The sequence below is a fragment of the Quercus suber genome, unplaced genomic scaffold, assembly GCF_002906115.3.
Source record: "Quercus suber isolate HL8 unplaced genomic scaffold, Cork oak 2.0 scaffold_113, whole genome shotgun sequence".
In the NCBI taxonomy this organism is placed as follows: domain Eukaryota; kingdom Viridiplantae; phylum Streptophyta; class Magnoliopsida; order Fagales; family Fagaceae; genus Quercus; species Quercus suber.
In genome coordinates, this window is record NW_027069578.1 from 617,300 (window position 1) to 642,731 (window position 25,432).

The following is a 25,432-nucleotide window of genomic DNA, read 5'->3' on the forward strand; positions in this document are numbered from 1 at the left end:
ACTCAGGAGGGGTGGATTGCTTAGGTAGTGCTTGAGTTCCTGGAAACCTTTCTCACATTCGTAGGTCCAGGCAAAGGCCTACTTCAGTGTCTTGAAGAAGGGCAAGCATTTGTCCGTTGCTTTAGAGACGAACATGTTAGTGTAGCTATCCTTCCTGTAAGCTTATGGACTTCCTTCACGGTCTTGGGCGACGTCATCTCAAGTATGGCTCGCACCTTCTCTAGGTTCGCTTTTATCCCTCTTTAGGACACCATGAGCCCTAAGAACTTTCCTAATGCTACTCCAAAGGCGAACTTGCTGGGATTCAACTTCATTTGGTACTACCTAAGTGTGGTGAACGTCTCTTGGAGATCGTCCAGGTGGGCAGACTCTTCCTTATTCTTAACGAGCATATCATCCATGTACAATTCCATATTCCCCCCGATTTGCTTGTTGAACATTTTGTTTACTTACCTTTGGTAGGTTGCTCCTACGTTCTTTAGTCCGAATGGCATTATCTTGTAGCAGTAGAGCCCTTGGCTCGTGATAAAGGCAGTTTTCTCCTGATCCTCTTCTGCCATTTTTATTTGATTGTACCCCAAGAACGCATCCATGAATGTCAGTAGGTTATATCCTACTGTGGAATCCACCAGCTAATCTATACTTGGCAGGAAATTTTCCTTTGGGCGGGCCTTGTTTATGTCCGTGAAGTCTACGCGCATCCTCCATTTCTCATTTACTTTCTTTACCAGGACAACATTGGCAAGCCAATCTGGGTAGTAGACCTCCCGAATAAAGCCAATTGCTAACAGTTTGTTGACCTCGTCTATGATAGCTTGGTTCTGTTCTGGAGCAAAGACTCGTCATTTCTACTGGACGAGCTTTTTCTCGGGGTCCACGTTCAGCCTATGTTGGATGACCTTTGTGAATATACCTGGCATGTCCTGGTGGCTCTATGTGAAGACTTCTAAGTTCTCTTTGAGGAATTGGACTAGTCTCATCCTCATCTCGGAACTCAGGGTCATCCCTATCTTGGTCGTCTTTGTTGGTTCTTCGTCTACCAACTCCACTGTCTCCAGGGCTTCCACTTTCTCTTCTTTTTTCTCCTCGATCATACACATATGGTTTTCTTTTGTAGTTAACACCGCCTAGTAGCATTCTCTGGCCAGCACTTCATCTCCTTTTACTTCATCTCCACCATTCATATTTGGAATTTTATCTTCAAGCAATAGGTGGACATGGCTACTTTCCAACGATTAAGCGTGGGCTTCTCGATAATCACATTGTAAGAGGAATGACAGTCTACCACTAGGAAGTCCAGCTGACGAGTCAATTGTTTCAAGTAAGCCCCGACTGTGACTGTCAGTGTCATTTTCCTTTGGGATACACTCTATCTCCACTGAAGCTTACAAGTGGGGAGTCAAAGGGACATAGCCTTTCAGGGGCCACCTTTAACTGTTGAAAAGTAGAAAGGTAGATGATGTCTATGGAGATGCCGTTGTCTACAAGGATTCTCCTGATATTGAACCCTTCTATCATAAGCATGATAACTAGGGGATTGTCATGCAGTTGCTTCACTTCTCTAGCATTTTCTTCTGAAAACAGGCTATCCATGTTCATCCGTCTTTACTTCAGGGGTGGTATCCTATGGATGCTGTTCACCTACCTCTAATATGACTTCTTGAGGGATTTGAACGACCCCCCTGTGGATGGTCCTCCTGTAATCGTCTTTATTTCCCCTATTGCATTCTGTTGACGATGTAGCTTATGGTCTTCATCTCTAAGAGAGGCTTCGGGCTTGTCCCTGCCATCGTCCTTGGGCCTGCTAGAATCTCCCTTCTTTACAATTTTTTGCAAATTCCCTCTTTGTATGAGTTCATCTATCTGCTCCTTCAGGTCTCTACAATCTTCTATGTAATGGTCGTGATCTTTATGGAAACAGCAATATTTCCTCTTGTCACAATCATTAGGTGACGAGTGTAGTGGCCTTGGCCACTTGAGGTAGTGCTCATCTTTAATCTATGCCAGAATTTTATCAACAAACATAATTAAAAGAGTGAATCTTACCATCCAAGGGGTTATCTCATCTTTCCTTTTGTTCCCGTCAGTATTTTGATGATCTGTCTGCTCTTTTTTTCGTCCTCTTCAATCGTCTCCCTTTCTTTCCCTCTTATTGGGCTTTTCTACCTCTTCGATTACTGCTAAGGTGTCCTCAGCGTTCATATACTTATGCGCCTTCAGGAGCATTTTTGCCATCGTCCATGGGGGATTCTTCACGAGCAAGACCATAAGCTCCTTGGAGTTCAACCCAACTTTAAAGGCCGTTAGCTAAACTTTGTCATCCGCTTCATCCACCTCTAAAGTTTCTCTGGTGAAACACTTCACGTACGACCTCAGGGTCTTCTTTTCTCCTTGTTTAACTATAGGCAAGTGGTCTGCCAGCCTTTTTGGGCGTTGTCCTTCGACGAAGTGGCATAAGAAGGAGCTGCTCGAAGTCATCGATGGATGAAGTTGGTAACTTTGTGAACCACTCCCTCGCAGCTCTTTTGAGGGTAGTTGGGAAAGAGTGGCATAATATCTCATTGGGGGGCTGCTGAAGACCCAAAGTTGTCTTGAAGGTGTTAAGGTGATCCAAAGGATCCTTCAACCCATCAAACAGCTTGAGCTGTGGTAGGCAAAACTTTGAGGGCATTGGGCACTCCGAGACTACTATGGTAAAGGGTGAATATGTCCTCCTAACCATACGATTTAAGCTTCAGTCTATTTTTTCCTTGATTGCACTCCTCAGCTCATCCATCTCCTTCCTCATTTCTCTAAGAAGGTTCGAGCTCAGTTCTCGTGGAGTAGTAGGTCGTCAGTGTTCGTCCTTTCTTTGGTTATCCCCATCGTCATCTTGGTTGGTCCCGGACCGATTCTCTTCTTATTGTAGCCGCAATCTCATTTCTTGGTTTTGTCAGGTAAGCTTTTCCATGCCAGCTGTGATTGTTGAATGGAACTACATTCTCGAACCTAGGTACAAAAATTTCATCCCCACAGACGGTGCCAAACGGATGAAGCAGAAGTCGTCAGTCAAGTAGACTCGTCTAAATGAGTCAGCAATCTCGTTAACTACACTTGCAATCGTCATTAAGGACTTTCCTTAGGTGGTCACTGGTGTGGTGCATGCCACAGGGCCTCCAATAATAAAATTAGCGTGTGAAGGCTTTTTCAAAAAATATTAGAGCAATAGCGTATTGAAATATCAGAATGTGTACCTTTTTTTGGTCTTGGGAGGTGCTTATATATGGCTTCATTGCTCTTAGTCGTTGTGGCCTTTATTGTGGCTTTAGTGCCTCTTCATAACACCTCCAAGATCAGTGATGTGGGTTTTAATGAGCTTCCAACGGTCTGACAGCCTATCTTGTAACCGCCCAAGGTATTTAAATCCTTCATGAATGGCTTGTCTTACTTCGTCCATGACGTTGCGGGACGGACAAGGGCAACTTATATTATCGTCTGGGCAAGTTGGTTCGTTGGTCCCATCAGTAGTAGTTTGATGATTTATGTTCAAGGTTCATTCTCTTGAGTCTTTGAACACCCTATAAGCTTACATTGTTCCTAACATTTCTTGGCACTAATGAGTTTTCTTTGTCATTTTTTTTTTTTTTTTGGCATTATTAAAATGAGAAAATTGTGGATGACAACAAGGTGCAACTCTTCCAACCCTCTCTTTTTTTTTATGTTGTGACTTGTTTGTGTACAGTATTTTTTTTTTTCTTTTAGAAACGTTTGTGTATAGTATTTAGTATTCACATGCTAGCTATATAATAAATAAATACTCACATGCTACTATAAAGTATACTCGTATGCTTTCTCACATGTTACCTATGTACATACCTCACATGTCTTGATTGTATATATTTTGTTACCTTTCTTACCTTGATAAACAAACTCAAGCCCAGAACCTTGATTCTTCTACCCCAGTGGATGTTCCTTTTAATCCATTCCAAGGAACGTCACCTTATTCCAACTCTCATATCTTGCATAAAAGAGTTTGCTCATTAACATTGCATAGTTTTTCCAAAAACAATTTAAAAAACAAAGTTTTTGATTTCACCTGTTTTTGTAAAACCTTGCAGGAAGTTAATATTCACATGCTAGTTATATGTAAATATTTACTCACACACACACATATATATATATATATGGGTTCAAGTTACACCTAGTGTTGACTAGAGTTACACCCATTTTAGACCGTTGATTCTCATTAAATCTAGCGGCTAGCAAAAGACTACTTCTCACATCATTAATAAATAATTATTATTTGACAGGTCAACTTATTTTAATTAAATTCCCCCACATCTACCACCTCTCTCTCCTTAATAATCATCTTCCACTTATTGAAAAAAAAAATTCTTATTCTCCCCTTCCATTTCTAATTCTATTCAAATAGGAAGATAATATACGACCTTGAAATTAAAATGAGGTACTATCTTCAGATAGGCGCTGTGGGGTGCCTAATACCTTCTCCACACATAACCAAACTTCGGAGTCCAAAATCTTTGGTTCAAAGACTTTTGGTTTACCTTAATTAATGAACCCTTAAAATTCGGTTTAGTTAATTAGGTAACCTAAATTAAATTAGACATCTAGGTGACCAATCACACCTAATACAAAACCAATGGTTGGTGGCGAATCCTAAAATAAAAATAGAAAAAGGGACTCACACATGCACACCCTACTCTAGATACACAAGCACACAAGAGTCATGTTACCAAGAACCCAATGTGCGACAAAACCCGAAAATTGGGCGTCCACAAGTTTCTAATGTAACTTATTTGATTGTTCCTTAATTCTAATTAATTAACATTTCTAAGAGAGTATATTATAATAATTTTATAAGAAAAATAAATCATAATAACAAGTTGCTGATTAAATTAAAAACAGAATGATTTATGATAATTCCTCAGAAATCAATGGGCTTAAAATCTCGGGCTTTAGCGATCTAAAGGCTGTTGATGAATTCTGAAAAAACAAACAAGAAAATCATAGGAGACTGGTGGAGGCTGGCCAAGAATCCTCTGATGGCAAAGTCAGTATTTTGTATGATTCCAAGTATATTGGAAAAAACTGAATGAATTTACCTTCTCGTAAAATGCTTATATAGTGTGTATGAAGCAGTTATTTCTTTTATGTAACTTCCCCCGTTGTTGTGGAGTCCAGAAAACTTGGAAATAACTCCTGTAACTACCATGGAAGTTATATTACTTGGCTTTATTTTCTCTAACCGTTACTAGCAACGATTCGCAATGATGAATTATGATTTCACCCAGTATGATTTCACCCAAGGCGAGCTTGACCAAGATGTGCTCTCCAGGACGAGATTGACCAGGACATTATCAGGACGATCTCTTCCTAGACAAGCACTTTAACGGGCATGCTTTGGATCTGGACGAGCCTCATGGACGAATCTGAAGTGTTGTAGCCCCATCAGTTGCCCCCTTGTCCATGGGTCGTCCAAGGAAATGTAGGACGGGTATGTTTTCATCTGTGAATTGGTATGCCACGTGTCATAAGCTCATTGGTGAAAAATCACGTCGATTGATCTAACCAAAGAACATGCCACGTGTCTTTTGCTGATTGATTGTGTCATTTTAGGTGCCAAGTTTTACTGCCTATAAATAGTAGAATACCTCCGTTACCCTCCCCATTTCTAAAATTTCCTTCCTCGCCCTAGATCTTCTTCTAGAAGCTTCTTGCGTCTATAGCCTTCCCTCGTTCTAGATCCAGGTATTTTCCTTATCTTCCTCCTTAGTTAGGTTTTCTTAAAAATGGTTGAGATTGTGCTTTCCTCGTCTAGTGATAGTGTGGATAAGGCTATAGACGAGTATAATGATCCTAGTAGTTTTAGTGGTTCTAGTGATAGCAATAGTGATAGCAGTAGTGAAGGGAACATTACAGACGAGTAAGAGTTTGGCGTCCCTGGAATTCCATTGGAAGTTTTTCAGGAAGAGCTTAGGACGTGATCTGAGTCAGGCTCTAAGGCTGGCACGAGTGCTCCCTCGTCCACTGACCAAGACGAGGTTAAGGTAGTTTATAGTTGTGCCATAGGGGCAACTTCAAAGACGAATGATAGTAAGTTAAATTTACTTAAGAATTGGTACCAAATCCCAGACGAGCTTAACCCTAGGTTAGCCGACGAGGAAGAATGGTGTTGTCAGCCTCGTCTTGGAATAGGTATTTATGAGGCTTATCTTCTAGGGGGTCTCAAGTTACCTTTGAATACTTTTGCTAGGGAGTTGTTGACTAGGCTAGGTTTAGGAGTTTGTCAATTTAATCCTAACACATGGATGTTAGTCATCTCCATGCAAGTTTTGTGGAGGGAGGTGTTTGAAAGGAACTGTCCTTTTACTATGGACGAGTTCCTTTATTGTTACAAGCCCTCTGAAATTAACCAATCCCTTGGCTTTTATCAGGTCACTGCCAGGGGAAGAGATTATAGATTAATTAAGTCTTTAGTCTCCTCAAATATGAACTAGAAGACAGAGTTCTTCTTTGTCTTAGGTTTTTGGGTTGGACACCCTACTGAGGTTGACAGGGACCCATTTCCTCCCTATACAAGGGAGTTAGGGAACCTTCGTCCTGAAGGTATGCTCGTCCTATCTTTGTTATTTATTGTCTTCATTTTTATTTGTAATTGTTTAAAAATTCTAACACTAAGCTCTCCGTCTTTTTTTTTTTTTTTTTTCCAGGTGCAAGACGACCTCATTTAAGTAGACTTTACATTGAACGGGTCCAGAAGGCTCGTCTGTACACCGATAAGGCGTTCCATTCTTTAATAAGTCTTCAACGTCTTGCCATCTGGAGTTTAGGTCCTGAGCCTTCCGTCGAAGCTCTTGCACATGAGACTACAACCCGTAAACGTAAGCTTTTTTTTTTTTTTATCATCATTTTTTGTGGTAATTGACGTCCTTGCTTTTAGGAATGGCAACAATGAAAGAAAACAAAAACAAGGGGGTGATGGACGAGGTAACTAAGTAGGGAGTGCAACCTCGTCCATCGGCAAGCGAAAAAAGGAAAAATATATCGTCGAGGGTTGATTTGGGTGATCTCCCAAGTAGGCACAGTAGGGAGAAGAAAAGCAAGTCGTCCAAGCATCAAGACATTCAACCTACTCCTCTCGTCCCTAATCCAGAGCCCCCGGTGCAAATACTTAGCTCAGAGCCTAAGGACCCTTCGTCTAAGAAGATCCCGTCCATAATTCACGCACCCTCCTCGTCTCAGCCTTCGAAAGAAATTCCTCAACACCTTCTTGGGAATGAGGACCTGGCTTGGGAGAGGTTTACAGCAGTAGTGACTGACGCGAACATGGCAACCTGTTACAATATGTCCCTGAAGGATTTTGAGCACTCTAGTGTTCATGATCTCTTTAAGGTAAGTAAAACATTTTTCGTCTCGTCTTTATCAACCACTAAAATATGTATTTGTTTGGGTCTAACCAAATCTTAACTCTTGTAGGCCATGTCCAAGTTTATTGATGCGTCTAGGCACGTAACTGATCTAAACAAGATGAGGGTTTTGTTGGAGAAGAAGATCAAAGAGGTGAAGGACGAGAACAAGAAATGGACTGAGGTGGTTGCTAAAGCTATGGCCAAGGCAAAGGAGCTGAGGAACCTTAATGAAAAGTTAAGGAGTGACATCCTTAAGAAGGACACTCGTCTTGACGACCTCCAAAAAAGGAACAACGAGCTAAGTGCCCTTCTTGAAAAGGCCAAGGGAGACGCAGTTGCATAATTTTAAGCGTCCAAACAATTTACAGATATCCTGGACAAGAATTATGCAGTTAGGTTTGAGGACTTCAGGCTAGACGCCATTGAGAAATTCCCTACCCTTGACTTCAGTTCTATAAAGCTCAATCTTGGTGCTACCACAAGCTCCCTCATCCAAATGAGTTCAGAAGACATTAACATTAAAGATGATGCTAGCACCTTACCTCCCTAAGACGATCCTAAGGACAATGCCCCTCCTGCTTAAAGACAAGATTTAAGTTGTATTTTTTTTTTTTTAATGTAACTATAGTACATTAAGCTCGTCCATGGTTATTAGGACGAGCTATTGAACAATTATTTTTGTGAGGGTGTTTGGACATTGGTTGTCTGCCCTTAAATAGTGGATTTTCTTTTCTATTATTGTATGGACGAGATTTCTTTTTGATATTTTATTGAATTTTTACTCGTCCATAGGAGCAATGCCATGCATTTTCTTGTCATACTTAGAATTTCGTAAAGTATAACATCGTCTTTGTGAAATGATGATTACCAGCAATACTCATCCTTAAACTTAGTTGGTTCACCTTTTATGAAGATAAGACAACCTTTCACTCGTCCACAAATTGAATTGTTTCGGCAAGCATTTTAACAAACGTGCTCATGCATTTCCTCGTCCATGGGTTGGATGTGCATTGCACTTTACCTCGTCCGTTATATGGACGGATATCCTCTGAACTTAGTTACAGTAAACCTAGAGTTTTACCTCGTCCTTTAGTTGCACGAGCATACGCTGCTTTGCTTTTGGGAAAGCTTATTGACGTTAATTCTCCGTGTCCGGAGAATTTTCTCATCTTGGGCTTTTCAGCCCACTTATAGGTTGATTTGAACAAAAGTAGTATGGAAATCAAGAATTTACACAAACATTATGTACATATCATAAATATTGTTCACAAACGTGACACATGCTCATGAGCTAATGCCTTCTAAAGAGTTAAACAAATACAAGCAAATCCATAACTTTGTCCATAACCATATCATAATAGCAATAAAATAACATTATAAAATAATACTGAAGATATGTAGATAAACAAGCTCCTTATAGGGATAAACAAGCTCGTCCAGGATAACGCTCATCCAAGTTGACACTATTGGTAATATCTCCTTAGGTGTTCAACATTCCAAGGATGTTCCAATTTCCTCCCCTCCTGGGCCTCCAAGTAGTAGGATCCTTGTCTCTTCCAGTTGATAACTCTGTAGGGTCCCTCCCAATTAGGTCCCAATTTCCCATGAGCTGGGTTCTTGGTGGCTAAAGAAACTCTTTTCAGGACGAGGTTGCCTATGTTGAATCGTCTCAGCTTCACCATTGCATCATACTATCTAACCATGAGGTTCTTGTACCTTGTCATCCTTTATTCTGCGTCCGTCCTTACCTCGTCTATCAGATCGAGGTTTACACAGAGTTGTTCCTCGTTATCTTTATCTTGATACATTGTCACCCTGTGGTTGGCAATGTGTACTTCCATAGGTATAACTGCCTCACTCTCATAGGCTAACTTCAAAGGAGTTTCCCCTGTAGGGGTTCTCACCGTCGTTCTGTACGCCCATAGAACACCAGGTAGCTCATCTAGCCATACACCCTTTGCCCCCTCAAACTGAGTCTTGATGATTTTCAGCAAAGATCAGTTTACAACCTCGACTTGACCGTTGGCTTGAGAGTGGGCAGGGGAGGAATGGTGATTTTGGATTCCAAAGTGTTCACAGAAGTCCCTGAAAAGGGCATTGTCAAACTGTCATCCGTTATCGGACACCAACACTCTGGACACCCCAAACCTGCACATGATGTTCTTCCAAATGAAATTCTTTACATTCTGCTATATGATATTCGCTAAGGGCTCTGCTTCCACCCATTTGGTGAAATAATCTATCCCTACCACCAAGAATTTCATCTGTCTAGTTCCAAGGGAAAAATGACCCAAGATATCTAGGCCCCATTGAGCAAATGGCCACGGGGCCATCATCGGGGTAAGATACTCTGATGGTTGTCTGGGGATATTACTAAATCGTTGTCATTGGTCACATACCTTGGCATAAGCTTTTGCATCTGCTTGAACAATTGGCCAATAGTACCCTGCACGGACGACCTTGTGGATAAGTGACTTGGCTCCCGAATGATTTTCACAGGCTCCTTCATAAACTTCCTTTAACACATAGTTCGTCTCGTCCGGAGCTAGACACCTGAGATAAGGTTGAGAAAAACCTCTCTTTTATAGAACTTCGTCCATAAGGACATACCTGGCTGCTCTAACCCTAAGTTTTCTGGCCTTTTCTTTCCCTTCGAAAAGCTTTCCATCCTTCAAGTACGATACTATTGGGGTCATCCAATTTTCTTTATTCTCTATTTGCTGCACTTTGGGAAGATCTATACTTGGGACATACTGAACTTCATCGAACTCGTCCATGGCTCCAATTACTGAGGCTTCCTTCACTAAAATATCTGCTTCCACGTTCTCCTCCCTTGTGATTTGAACAAAGTTAGCTTTCTTGACTTTCTTTAAAAACCGTAGCACTTTTTCTAAGTATTTTTTCATTCATTCTTCCTTTGCCTCATACGTCCTATTTATTTGACCCATGACCAACTGAGAATCTCCCAGAACAAGTATTGACTTCGCTTCCACAGACTTAGCCAGCTCCAACCCTTTAAGGAGGGCTTCATACTCAACTTCATTGATGGTTGCTTGGTATTGCAAACGAATTTTATGCTTCAACTTATCTCCTTCAGGGGATTGCAAAACCACTCATATTCCTCCCGCATGTTGTGTGGATGAGCCATCTACATGGACGACCCATTTTTTACTGTCTTCCATTACTATGTCATTGCAGCTTAGTATGAACTCCGCAATAAAGTTCGCCAAGGCCAGAGCCTTTATAGCATGCCTTGGCTAGTATCGGATGTCAAACTCACTGAGTTCGACAGCCCACTAGATCAATCGTCCTAGGGCTTCCAACTTGTTCATGGCTTTCTTGAGAGGGTGGTCTGTCATAACATTGATTACATGGGCTTGGAAGTAGTACCTCAACTTCCTGGAAGCTGTTATAAGTGTGAAAGCTAGCTTTTCTATTAGCGGATATCGTCCTTCCACTCCCCTTAATGCCTTGCTAATATAGTACACTGGCTTTTGTACTTTTCCTTCTTCTCTTACCAATGCTCAGCTCACGGCATGTGGGGTCACTGCCAGATATAAAAACAACTCTTCTCCCATCACAAACAGACTCAGTAACGGAGCCGCAACGAGGTACATCTTCAAATCCTGAAAGGCCCTTTAGCACTCATCCGTCCACTCAAATGCTTTCTTTAGAATCTTGAAAAATGGTAAACACTTGTCAGTAGCTTTAGAAACAAACCTGTTGAGGGCAGCAACTCGCTTGGTAAGAGACTGGACTTCTTTGATACTTTGCGGAGGCTTCATATCTAGAATTGCTTTAATCTTTTTCAGGTTTGCCTCAATCCCTCTGTGTGAAACCATAAATCCAAGAAATTTTCCTAACGCTACTCCAAAATCGTACTTGCTAGGATTCAACTTCATATTGTACTGCCTGAGTGTATTAAAGGTCTCCTGCAGGTCATCCAGATGTTTTCCCTCGTCCAAGCTTTTTACCAACATGTCATTCATATAGGCTTCTACGTTTCGTCCAATCTGAAGACGAAACATGTGGTTGACCAGTCGTTGGTATGTTGCTCCAGCATTTTCCAACCTGAAGGGCATTACTTCATAACAAAATAAGCCTTGACTAGTAACAAAGGATGTCTTCTCCTGGTCGGCCTCGTCCATCCTTATTTGGTTGTACCCTGAGAAAGCGTCCATAAAACTAAGTAATTTGTGGCCTGCGGTAGAATCCACTAGTTGATCAATGCGCAGCAATGGATAACTGTCCTTGGGGCAAGTTTTGTTTAGATCAGTAAAGTCTACACACATCCTTCACTTGCCGTTCACCTTTTTGACATTGCTACATTGGCCAACCAATCTGGATAGTACACTTCTCGTATAAACTTTGCTGCCATCAACTTCTAAATTTCGTCTTTAATAGCATTATCTCTCTCAAGGGTAAACACCATTTTCTTTTGTCGCACTAGCTTAAAGGAAGGACATACGTTTAGACGGTGGGTATTGACACTAGGATCTATACCCGGTATATCCTCATGACTCCAAGCAAATACATCAATGTTTTTCTTCAAAAACTGGACGAGGTCCTTCTTAATCTTTTCTTCTAGATCTGCCCCAATCCTGGTACATCTCTCAGGGTTGTTCTCATCTAAGGAAATATCTTCTAACACTTCGGTGGGTTCAACCACAATTCTCCTTTCTTTGATGCTCATCATCTGCACTTGCTCGTCCATGGTGAGCATGGCCAAATAACACCCCCTTGCTGCTAGTTGGTCTCCCTGCACTTGTCCTACCCCATGCTCCATAGGGAACTTAACTGATAGGTGGTAAGTGGACATGACTACCTTCCAACTATTTAGAGTTGGTCTTCCAATTATGACATTGTAAGAGGACAAGCAATCCACCACAAGAAAATTTACATCTTTGGTTACCTACTGCGGATATGCCCCCACTACCACTGGCAATATAACAGTACCCACAGGCTGTACCTTCATTCCCTCGAAACCCACTAGAGGTGAGTGTACTGGCCAAAGCTAATCTCGTCCAACCCTCATTTGCTGAAAAGCTGGATAATACAGAATGTCTACCGAGCTCCCATTGTCTATCAGTACTCTTTTGGTTGTGTATTCAGCAATAACCAAGGTGATGACAATAGCGTCGTCATGAGGGTGATGAATTCTCTCCACATCCTCGTCTGTAAAAGTGATCACCTGCTCATCTGTGCTTCTCGTCCTAAGAGATCGTCTAGAGAGTTGAACATTCTAAACAAACCTTCAGGTATGTCTTTCTTGACTTAGACGACTAACCTATTGAACCACTTATAATTACTCTTATTTCTCCAAATGGAGGTCGCAACGACTCTTCTACTTTCCCTTTTAACTTCTCATCTTTCTGATCTCGTCCAAGGAAATTTCTCAATTTCCCTTGTCTAATAAGATTCTCAATTTGCTGTTTTAAATCAAAACATTCATCTGTGTCATACCCATGGTCTCTATGGAAGCGACAATATTTGTTCCTGTTGCGCTTGTTAGGATCTCCCTTCAACTTCTCTGTCCACTTCAAAGAAGGGTCGTCCTTGATTTGCATAAAGACTTGCTCGAGTGGCATGTTTAACAGCGTGTATTGTTGATTCCGCGTTGAAGGACCAGCCTTCTTATTGTCTTGGTCTTTCCTATCTTTTGTTCGTCCCTTCTTCGGACGAGGACCTTGTTCATGGTGGCGCTGAGTGTTCGCTTCCATTCTTTTCCTCTTCTTGGCAATAATTGCGTCTTCTGCATTCATGAAGTTTTGGGCTGAATGGATGAGTTTAGCCATAGTCTAGGGCTCTTGTTCGTCAAGCTTGTGGATAAATATGTCAAAGTTGATCCCATTGTGAAAGGCTGCTAACAATAGCTTGTCGTCCATCTCATTTACCGCTAAGGCTTCTCTATTGAAACGAGTAATGAAGGACTGCAAGCTCTCATTTTCTCCTTGTTCTATGGTTAACAGGCTAGACGAGGAACGTTTGTACCTTTGTCCTCCAATAAAATTATTAACAAATAACTTGCTCAATTCTTCAAAGGTACTTACCGAATTTGGGGGTATCTTGCTGAACTACACTCGCGCGGGCCCTTTAAGGGTACTCGGGAAGGCTTTACACATTATTTCATCTGGAACCCCTTGAAGATGCATAGTAGTCTTGAAGGTAACAATGTAGTCAAAGGGGTCACGCGTCCCATCATACGAATCTAAAGAATGCATCTTGAACTTTGGGGGCAAGGGATGGCCATTGATGCAGACCGTAAAGGGAGAATCAGTTCTGTGAACCAAATCTTTTACGAGATTTGCCCTTCTCATGTTCTCCCTCATCTCATCCATAACCTTCCTCATCTGGTCTATCTCCCTCTCCAAGTGTGGTACCCTTCTTGGAGCAGTACCCCTTGATTGGCTTTCTAGCTCTGTATTTCTTCCATCTCCCTGGCTCTGTCCATGCTCTTCTCCATAGGCCTCTTACCGTTACCTTCTGAGATTAATCTCCCTTCTCAATTCCTGGTTCTGGGAAGTTAACTCTGCCATGGCAACGGCCATTGACTGCACACGTTGGACAGAAGATGGTTGCATGACAGCGCCAATTGGTGGCCGTGGCGGAGGTTACTGGAAGCGTCTCTACTCTCTTAAGGGCCTGGACTAGTAGCCCTTGATCTTGTCCAAACCATTTTAGCACTTTGTCAGAGAAAGAAATTATAGAACTCAACAAATAAAGTTCGAGCGCGACAAAAATTCTCTTCCCACAAACGGCGCCAACTGATAATTCCTCAGAAATCAGTGAGCTAATAATCTCGGGCATTAGCAATCTAAAGGTTGTTGATGAATTCTGAAAATACAAACAAGAAAATCAGAGGAGATCGGTGGAGGCCGGCCAAGAATCCTTCGATGGCAAAGTCAGTATTTTGTGTGATTCCAAGTATATTGGAAAAAACTGAATGAGTTTACCTTCTCGTAGAATGCTTATATAGCATGTATGAAGTGGTTATTTCTTTTATGTAACTTCCCCCGTTGTTGCGGAGTCCAGACAACTTAGAAATAACTCCCGTAACGGCCATGGAAGTTATATTGCTTGGCTTTATTTTCTCTAACCGTTACTGGCAACTGTTCGCAGTGATGAATTATGATTTCACCCAGTATGATTTCACCTAAGACGAGCTTGATCAGGACGTGCTCTCTAGGACGAGATTAACCAGGACATTACTAGGACGATCTCTTCCTGGATGAGCATTTTAACAGGCACGCTCTGGATCTGGACGAGCCTCGTGGACGAATCTGGAGTGTTGTAGCCCCATCAATTTACTTTTGTAAAATTGTGATTTACAACTATGTTTAATGTTGGCTTTAATTCCGTGTCAAATTTGATTGTAATTAAGTTCAATCATTTCCTTGTAACCACTGTGATTGACACCCTGAAAGTCCATTACATGCATTGTGGTTGTGCACAAAGCTAAATGAGGTTTGGACAGATTCTGAACTATGGGGTTTCAGACAAACTCGTAGCTTTATGGACTTCAAAGACCTACTTTCTTGGGTGATTTAGCAAAACAAGAACCCAATGTTGTTTTCAATAATGGTGTCGTCAATCTAGGCTCGGAGAAATCAAGAATAGCTCAACAAACCACACTATGCTCTCAACCTGATCACATCCTCAACAAAGGATCGTCTTGACGAGTTCACTAAAGCCCAGCCTGATGCAAGCTCGCCCTAGCAAAAAACTCGTGTATCATGGCAGCCCCCTCCCATTGATTTGTTTAAAATCAATTACGATGATGCCACTTTTAAACATAAGGAGAAATCTGGGATTAACATGGTTATTCGAGACTCATCGGGTCAGCCTATTGCAACTCTTTCTCAACATATCCCTCAAGCTTACAATGCAATGGAAATAGAGGCAATTACAACTACTAGGGCACTGGAATTCACTAGGGATGGGATTAATAATGTTGTTATTGGAGGTGACTCATGGTTGGTCCATCATGCTTTGATTAATGATGAAAAGTCTCTGTCTCTTTTTGGCTTGCTAATAGAGGATGTTAAGTTTTTTTCCAATTGTTTTAGTAAATTACTTTACTCTCACACAAATAGACAAGGTAACAAGTTCGCCCATGGTCTTGCTAGACATGCTATTCATGTTTCCGATTATGTTGTGTGGATGGAGTCTATTCCTCCACTTTCTTATAATGTTTCTTAGGCTAATTTAGCCAGTCCTATTTAATCCAAAAGTTCATAGGATGGTTTCTTAGAAACATTTCCCTGTATTTTTGTGGGATTTAATGTAAGGGTTGTGTATGAGAGTTTGGTGAAGATTCTGTGAAGATGAGGATTTCACAACTAGCTCGCGACTGGCTCATAAATGTCAACCCGCGAAACAGCCACGTGAGAAGCTCATACTGGAATTTGAAGAGTTTTTGATAGGCTAGATTTTGCGAGTCATTCGCGACTCAAGCCAAGTCATGAGTGACCCGCGAAACTCTTTGCCTGATTATCTTAAGCGTGTCTTTTTACGTACCTTTACCAACACTATATCAACCCTCATTACCCACGAAATTGTAAGAAGAATAAGAAGTCTTTAAAAGAAACTTTTGAGAGAGAAAACCTTAACCAAAACTTAAGAGTTAAAAATTGTTTTACCCACAATCCTCTACATCATTTCTCTAGAGTTTCCATTACTCATTCCTCTCCATCTACACATTCTTGAGAAGTTCTTAGCCCAAACACTTACCTCACACATTCTAAGTGTTGAGAGAAGTTTTGGTGCTTATGGAAAGTATTGGAAGAAGCCATTGAGTGGTGGATGCACTCGGTCGAAATTGCGAGATCCAGACAACTAGTGAAGACAAGACTCCGAGAAGTTCGTTGGTAGCTAGAGCTTGGAGGGCTCAAGTACATTAGGTAAATTAGGCTTGGAAGATCTTTTTGGTATTCGTGTACTCCAATTTATTTACTAGTGGATCAATTTTGGCTTGGAGGGCCGTGGAGAGGTTTTTCGCCGAGTACTTCAACTTCTTCTTCGATAATACATCTCGGTGTTATCTTATATTTGCATCTCTCGTCTCTACTCTTTAAGCTTTACATTTATCACTTATTGTACTTGCTTATGTCTTAGAGTAGTGTTTCAGTTTATTGCGCATCTTTTACTCTTGTTCCGCACTTAGTTAAGTTAGAGTAAAAGCAACTAAGTCGTAATTTAAAATTTGGGGTCTAAACAAGCATTAGTGTTTCTACACTAATTCAGCTTTCAACTTTGATACTATTACTCTAAAATTTTTTTGTAATTTTCCCATATTTTTTTAAGCACATGGAGCATGATTATCTGTATCTCAATTTGGATAATCTTTATGACGTCATGGATCTCACTAGGATCTTTACCAAAGTGGGATCTATGTAGGATTCTGATTTGGATCTTATAGGATCCCGATCTCATAGCAATACTAAAGAGCATGTGCTTTAAAGAAAAAGAAAAAATTATTATTTTGAGCCTCCAAATGGATCCTAAAGACCCAAACTAATATAAAAAAAATTAATAGAAAAACTATAATAAATAGATCAGCCTAGTAGCCCTAACCCAAATTGATAATAATAATAATAATAATAACATTAAAAAACGCAACCAAATTATAAATAAAAACTAAGTCTCACGTCACCTTAATTGTTTAACATAATCAACAAAATCACAAAAGACAGAAGAAAAAAAGACGAGACTGGAGAGTAAAGAACAAGTGCGAGTACAATGGCGATGTAGTGAAAGAGACAATCAACGCTAACAAGGAGTTCTTTTTCTTCTTCTTCTTCTTTTTCTGTAATTTCGATACTGATTAGTTACTTAGTTGATTGACACAGACACTCACTGATTATAATTTCTTAACATTAAAAATATTATTTGATGAATCTTACTATCTTAGTAATTGTTTAATGGAATTTTTATTTTCTTTGTGTTGTTTATGTGAGACACTAGGTATTGTTACTTGTTTTGAATTGTATATGTGAGACATTATGCATATTTGTGGTGTTAGAACTTAAAACTTGGTATTTATGAGTTGTAGCTTTTGAATTTTGAACTCTATTTATGTATATATTTGTAATTTGGTACTTTGCCTTTTATTAGTAATTTGTGTTGAAAATTATTTTTGTTCAATGTTTCTTTAATAGATATTATGAATTATAATTATAGGTATTTTTTTAGGGAAAATTATATTTTACCACCCTAAACTATACCATTGATTACTTTTTGATTGCAAGTTTTGCACCCTAAACTATGATCTTTGTTACACTTTGTACCCTTACAACAAGTTTGCTTTTAACTTGGATGGAAAAATACAACTCCACTTGAAAAGATATAATTGTCCCTCTTCTTAATCCCATAAAAAACAAATGAGAAATTATATTTTACCAACCTAAATTACATTCCTAGTTACACTTTGCACCCTAAACTTTGAATTTTTGTTCAAGTTCGCAATAAACTTAAAATCGGGGTGCAAAATGTAACAAAGATCAAAATTTAGGATACAAAACATGCATTTGAAAAGTTTATAGTGCAAAGTTTAATATGTGATATAATTTAAGGAAGTTATGGTGGCTCAACCCAATTGTATGAGGATTTTAGGCTCAGACCCCCAATTTACTTTTGTGGTGGGTTAGGCTTATCCCACAATGAGTGGTCCAAGAAATGGTTTTACAGGTTACTGATGGAGTTAAAGGGTTGTTGGGCCCTAAACTCTTTCCCCACTACTCTTGTGTGTCCCTTCCCCAAATTTTCCAACCACTAATTCGTGTCTACGTTCCCTTATTTATAGTCTTTCCTTAGTGGGCTTGTCACGATTAAGGGTGGTTTTCCCCAAGCCAGTGGGCCTCTCTATGCTATATTCCTAACCACAAAGGACCCACTGCATACTGTTGACATGACCTCCTTGGAACTTACACTAAACGCCAGTTAATGCTCAGTAGGCAAATTCAGTGGTGGCGCCACCTTATGGTCAGGGTGGTCTTGGTTCAGTGGTGGTGCCACCTTATGGCCAGGATGGTCCTAAGGTGGTCCTAGGACCACCCTGACCTAAAAAAAATTAATAATAAAAATTAAAAAAAAATTATTTATAATAATTTAAAATGTTATCATCGAATATAGACCGGAATGACCCAAAATTTTTTCCAGAGTGGAATAGGGTGGGTTACTGTTCCAGTTTGTTTACCGGCACAGTATTTTCCCGCCGGTTAATTACCAAAAGGCTAAAAAGAAATAAGATTGTGTAATTTATGCTTCTTAAGGAACACCCTGTACAAAATTCGTACAACTGCCACTGGGTGAATTCCTCCAAGACATTATCTCTTATTCTCAGTACAAGAGGAGATACAAAGTCTAGGTGCTCAATTGGGCTTGATTAGGCTCAATCTGATGTCGGGATGGACCAGGGCAGTTCTAGGGAGCAGACTGTGAGTTTAGGCTAGGCCGGTATTCATGGTCCATATAGTAGTAAAATGTAATTTCTCTTTTTCTTTAATTAAAAAGTAGAATTTTATGATTCTTGTGCCAATTATGCAATTCGATCCCCATCCTCTCATCAATCCCAGATCCAATCCTAATAACCTTGGTTGTGAGCCTTACCAATTTTTTTTTTTTTTTTTTGGGAAGAACTAATTTTTACATATATATAATATATTATATATATATATATATATATATATATATTATATATATATATATATAAATGTAGGGAGCCTAGTGTTTTTCTTTTTTTCCTTTTTTTTTTTAATCAAGCGGGGAGAGCCTAGTTGGTTAAAGGTATGCCATAAGTTTCTTACTCCTCGTTTATGGATGGGGTTGGGTTTTTGAAAGCGGAGGGACCATACCTCATGAATTTAAAAGACCAGATTCCATATATTTAGGCAGACAAATGAGAGACACTGGGCTGATGGGTCTCTTAATTTGACTTTATTATGATTCCAATAAATACGCAGCTTTGTACTACTCATAATCTCATAAGTATATTCGAAAACCCAACTGTGACCCCCAAAAAAAAAAAAAAAATGGTCCGGTTAAGGTGTACTTTTAAGAGACACATTAAACTTTTTATTTTTAAATATAATTTCTCAAGAATTAAAAAAATTGTAGTTACTTTTTCAAGTCTCGAAAAAAAAATTCTAAAAATAAAAAAATATATTCTTAAAGCACACATTAGTAAAATTTATTAAAAAAAAAAAGTAGAAATATCCATTTACACACACGTGTCATCAACAATGCTTTTAAAAAGATCCAATCAAAAATAAAATAAAATAGAAAACAAAAAAAATGTACCCAATAATTTTATTTTTTTATTAAAAAAAAAAGAAAAGAAAAGAAAAGCTTTTCACGTGAACATGTGTCTGGTAGCTGCAGGAGAGCAGGTGTCTCTTCTCTTAAGTCATTGATCTATACATCACCCTCTCCATCTCACCCGTACAACAATCTCATCTTTTCATATTTGGGTTAGCTTTCGGTCCCAAAACCCCATGGTCCCATCCACCCATGGACCACTCCTCCATTTATAAATAACAAATCTTTCTCTCTCTATTCCCACCAAAAAAATCTTTCCCTATCTATCTCTCTCCTCTTTTTTTTTTTTTTTTTTTAACCGAGTCAAACACGCCAACCACAACTCAGCCCATCAACTCGCCCTGTCCCCTGCAACTCAGACACCACGTATGTACCTTCCACGTGGGGGCCTCCTGACCTCTCTAACCCCCCCTTTCATTACAACCACCTATCCTCCATTCACTACTCGACACGCCACCCCCCTCAACTCTCTCTCACTCTGCCCACTGCACATCATCATATATCATCGATTATCACCCTTGGTTTTCAAAAATTAATGCTCCCTCGTATTCTCACAAAAATTTCAAATAAATTTTTTAGACGGTTAGTTGTAAAAATTAAAATACAGTTAACATTTTTGTGTTAATTAAATCTAAGACTTTTTTTTTTTAAATTGACTTATTTAGTTTTAAAATTTTAAGTTATTATTCATTTTTTCATTTCTTTTATAGTGAGTAATGACTAAATTTATCAAATTTGAAACATATTAATTGTATTTTATCTCTATTTGTAAATTATTGCTATTTTTTTTATAATTTTCCACCGACATTTCTTTTAACCACTAGTAAAAATTTGTTATGAAATAAAGATTTAAAATATTGTAATGTTGTTTCAAATCACAATACAAACTTATTAAAGGGCTTAAAAAATAACAACGTTATACGGACCTAACCTAGTCAAGAACGTAAAATAAAAAAATATATATATATTAAAAAAAGCAGGCGCCGATTAACAGCGCCGTACAATATCAATGGATAGGGCTTACATCACCCTCGGGTGGCGCCTAAGAGTAGTGTTTGATAGTAGTATCTCTCACACACTGTTTTTTTTGTATATTAAAAAAAAAAAACTNTAATTTAAAATTTTATATTTATTTATCTTTAAAAAAAATTTTGGGACCACCCTGAATTTTTTTTATGCCAATAAAATTAAATTTTAGTCCATAATTTGAGCAACATAAAAATATATTGGGGTCTTTCAACAAATGATGGCAACACGATGCCTGCCTCAATCTTTTACTTGTATTCTATTTCGTTTCAATAAAGTTTTCTATCGTTTTGAGTCCAAAATAGATATATATATTGGGGTGTTTCAAGCAAAAATGAAAAATTCAAAAATAAAAATTGAACTAAAATATGAAGGAAAAAATTATAGTAAAAATACTACAGGCTGGGCAGTGGCTTAATTCCTCCAACTCAGCACATTGGCCAATACAACACAATTTTCAACATTTTATTATTTTTTATTATAGTATTATTTTTTCTCACCAGACATATATTATTTATTTCTCATTTTTAATTATATTTCTTGTTTATTCTAACTACACATGTCTTCTATCTCCTCGATTTTTACACTTCATACTTTTAATTTTATCACATCTTCATCTACACTTTCACATCTACATTTTGCCTTCTTCCTTGTTCATAACTTCTATATCTTCTACCAGTACCAATGCAGCAATACCTCTTCTCAAGTTTTGAGTCACAAATTTCTAATACAATTTTTTTTTTTTTTAGCTATACAAGTACCTTTGTTCATTTCTTTTCTTTTCATTTTTTTTTTTTCCTTTTGAGGTTTTTAGTTTATAGAATGCAAATATTTTTTGGTTTTAAGAACAATTTTTTTTTTTTAAGCACAAACTTCTTACCGGCCTAATCTTGAATTTCGGCCGGTATTTACCAAAACACTCGAAATAGACCGGAATGACCCAAAATTTTTCCAGAGTGGAATAGGGTGGTTACTGTTCCAGTTTGTTTACCGGCACAGTATTTTCCCGCCGGTAATTACCAAAAGGCTAAAAAGAAATAAGATTGTGTAATTTATGCTTCTTAAGGAACACCCTGTACAAAATTCGTACAACTGCCACTGGGTGAATTCCTCCAAGACATTATCTCTTATTCTCAGTACAAGAGGAGATACAAAGTCTAGGTGCTCAATTGGGCTTGATTAGGCTCAATCTGATGTCGGGATGGACCAGGGCAGTACTGTTTTTTTTGTATATTAAAAAAAAAAAACTTTCTCTTTCTTACCTACACTGATACACACAAACTGGACAGCTTCACACAGTCCACACAGCACACACATGTTCCCATATATGTTATATATAAACATAACACAACCCCCACCCTGCGCACACGTCTAATCAGGCGGCGGCTCTCACTGCTTTTTTTTCACTAGGCCCCACCCCATTACCTTTCCCCTCCCTCCAATTCACTTTTCATTCCGTGCTGTTCACGAGTACACCTTCTCCCTCAATCACAACCGTTGAATCAATCAGACGGTCCAAACAAGGAGGCAAATTATATATCGCGAGAAACAGACACAGGATGGGTCAATTTCTTTGTTCACATAATATAATATAATATAATATACCACACTGATATGTATATATATATATATATATAGAGAAATGTCATGCCGTCCATCCGACGATTACGGGAGGCTACGTGGGACCCTCTAATATTATACACACACACACACACACCTCTCTTTCTCTTCACTCAGAGTAAGCATTCTCTTGTTCTTCCTTCTCTTTCTTCTTTGTGTTTTTGGAGCTTCTCTTTAATGGCGTCTTCAGCTCGTGAAGGACACTACAGAGGAGTAAGGAAGAGGCCATGGGGTCGCTACGCAGCTGAGATACGTGACCCGTGGAAGAAGACTAGGGTTTGGTTGGGTACATTCGACACGCCCGAAGAAGCTGCACTCGCTTACGACGGTGCTGCTCGTTCGCTCCGTGGAGCCAAAGCTAAGACCAACTTTCCGCCAACGGTTCCGACCACCGTAGGCGGCGGCGGCGGTGGGCTTCCTCTTCCTCTCGATCTCAACCTTCCCTCCTCCAACAGACTCGTACTCGGCGAGTTTTTACACACCGGCGTTCTCAAAGACATCAACTGCGTCGCGACCGAGTCTGACTCGTCTTCCTCGTATCAAGTCAAGCGAGAACCTCAAGTTTCCGCCTCTGCTGTTACCGTCGCTGCCGTCGGACCCACACATCATGTCCCCGAGAGCTCCGCCACGGCGTCGTTTCTGGGTCTCGTGCGTCGCGGTTTGCCTGTTGATCTCAACGAGCCGCCTCCTTTGTGGCTTTGAATGACATAAATGAATGAATGCTGGTCTGACCTATTATTACGACGGTGTTTTTCACGCCCTTTAATTAGTTCCTTTGTCTTTATTTATTTTTCTCTTTTTCTTGAGACTATCTGAGTCTAGTAGTATTAGACTATTAGTAACGTAAAAACAAAAAGTTTCAAGGAATGGAAACCATATGTATATATATCCCTATCTATGTTTTTGGTTTTTGTTTCTGCGAAACACTCTCGAGGCTTTTTTTTTTTTTTTTTACTTTCAGCTTTGTTATTCTAGAAAGTTCCGAGCTTTTACGATGATCACCGTAGGTGGGGATACCGGTTGCCGACCGTTGATTCCTTTTGTTGACAAGGCCCACCGATCCAGTCGGTGGAAAAAAAGGGGTTCTGGGGTATATTTACTTGGTACTATGAGTCTATGACCGAAAACATTGACCCACGCGCTTTTAGTACTAAAACTTAAAACCGGCCTAAAAAAAATAAAATAAATAGGGTTCGGTGTAGTAATCGGCGAGTGCGAACTGCGAAGCAAGGCTGTGCGTGCAAGCATAATAGCATTCCTTATTTGGTCACTACTGGTCAGGTAAGGCACAGAGATCTCTCCAGGTTCCCAAAAATAATGTTTATTAGCAAGATTCATAAATTCAATGGACATAGTCATAGACCCATGCCACCCACTCCATTCACTGTTCGTGAATTTTGATTTGACGGGATAGCCCCTTTTGTGAGCGAGCACAAAAAAACACATGTGGCTGTCCGTTGCCTTTGTTAATTAAATTATAAACAATAATAACACTACGTTGTTATTGAGATGATGATACGAGAAAATGGAAGTGAATGAGAGAGTCGGTCCCGAAATGATGTGGTGTGCATGTTGGGCATGTGGGGTCTTAGAATAATAAATGAAAAATGTTAGTTGTTTTTGGATAAGCTGCTATGTTTGACGACGTCATTTTTTTTGTCCTTGTCAGGAATTGGGGCGCGTTGTTCATGTGCCGGCTTTGTTTCTTTTTCAATCTGCCCTCTCTTTTTCCGTCTTCTTGGAATCTGTGGTTCTTTATAATTTTAGACTCTTCAAATTGCCTGGTATTAGTGTAAAGCTAACCATTCCATTTGGATGACCCAAGCCAACAAGTTTCCATGAAATATCTAATTCTTTAAAAGGGAAGAAATTTAGAAAAAGCTTATATTTCTTTTTGCCAAGTTAAGTCTATCAAGTTTCCATTTAAAAGAATCGGAAATGTTAACTGACAGTGCACGATAATAAACTACCTTATGTCGGATTATTGTACTTTATATCAGATTTTTGACTAATTAACTAAAAAATTATCATTATTAGCTCTACATCTTTAAAATTTATCAAAAATTCAATATAAAGTACGATAATATGATATAAAGTAGTATCTTAACGGACACCGTAAACATTACTTTAAAAGAATATTAATTTAAGTCCAAAACCGAGGGTACCGTAACATACTTTGATAGAGGAACTTCATTAGTAAGACAATCTAATCCCTGGATTTGACACCGACATTTCATAGCACGTTTATTAAACTTCAAATAGTATCATAAACTAGATTTTTTATGTGTGTTTATCAGATGACATTGATGGAGTGTATATGATAATGCCACGACTTCCTAAAATCTCTTCCTCATCAATTCAACACGTTTTTTAGTAAAAATAAAAATAATTCAAACTAAGACCCAAAAAAAAAAAAAAAAAAAAAAGCCCAATTAAACACGTTTTTTACTAGGTCATACCATGTAAAGTTATTTTAGTAAAGTCATTGACAAATAAAATAATGTATATTTTGTATTAATATAATTGTCAATATCGTACTATGCTTGATATGTGTTGTATCAAGTAAAAATAATATAAATTCAACACGTTTTTTAGTAAAAATAATAATAATAATTCAACCTAATACCCAAAAAAAAAAAAAAAAAAAAAAAAAGAAGCCCAATTATGGGCGACCAACCAATAATCCATTATTTCTTAAAATTTACTAAAAGATATTAAAAAAAAATGATTTTGGTTCTTTTAAAGTTGTGAGAAGTTTGGTGAACTTTTGTAATAAGCAATGTGCTAGGTCATACCATGTAAAGTTATTTTAGTAAAGTCATTGACAAATAAAATAATGTATCTTTTGTATTAATGTAGTTGTCAATATCGCACTATGCCTGATATGTGTTGTATCAAGTAAAAATAATATAACGTATCATAAATGCATATAGGCCATGCTCATGAATCATACAATACACAAATATGTATCATAAGAATTGTATTATATTGTACAATACATAGATGTCAATAAAAGAACAAGAGATGGAAAAATGTTAATGAAGACGAAGAAAATGTCAATG

General features: G+C 38.8%; 1 protein-coding gene across 1 annotated transcript; it reads left to right on the forward strand.

The window, feature by feature from the left end:
- Positions 1-22,376: 22,376 nt before the first annotated feature.
- LOC112004358 (ethylene-responsive transcription factor 12) lies at positions 22,377-23,287 on the forward strand. Its single transcript, XM_024036588.2, has one exon. The coding sequence runs from the start codon at positions 22,398-22,400 to the stop codon at positions 23,070-23,072; it is 675 nt and encodes a 224-aa protein (XP_023892356.2). The 5' UTR covers positions 22,377-22,397; the 3' UTR covers positions 23,073-23,287.
- Positions 23,288-25,432: the final 2,145 nt, after the last annotated feature.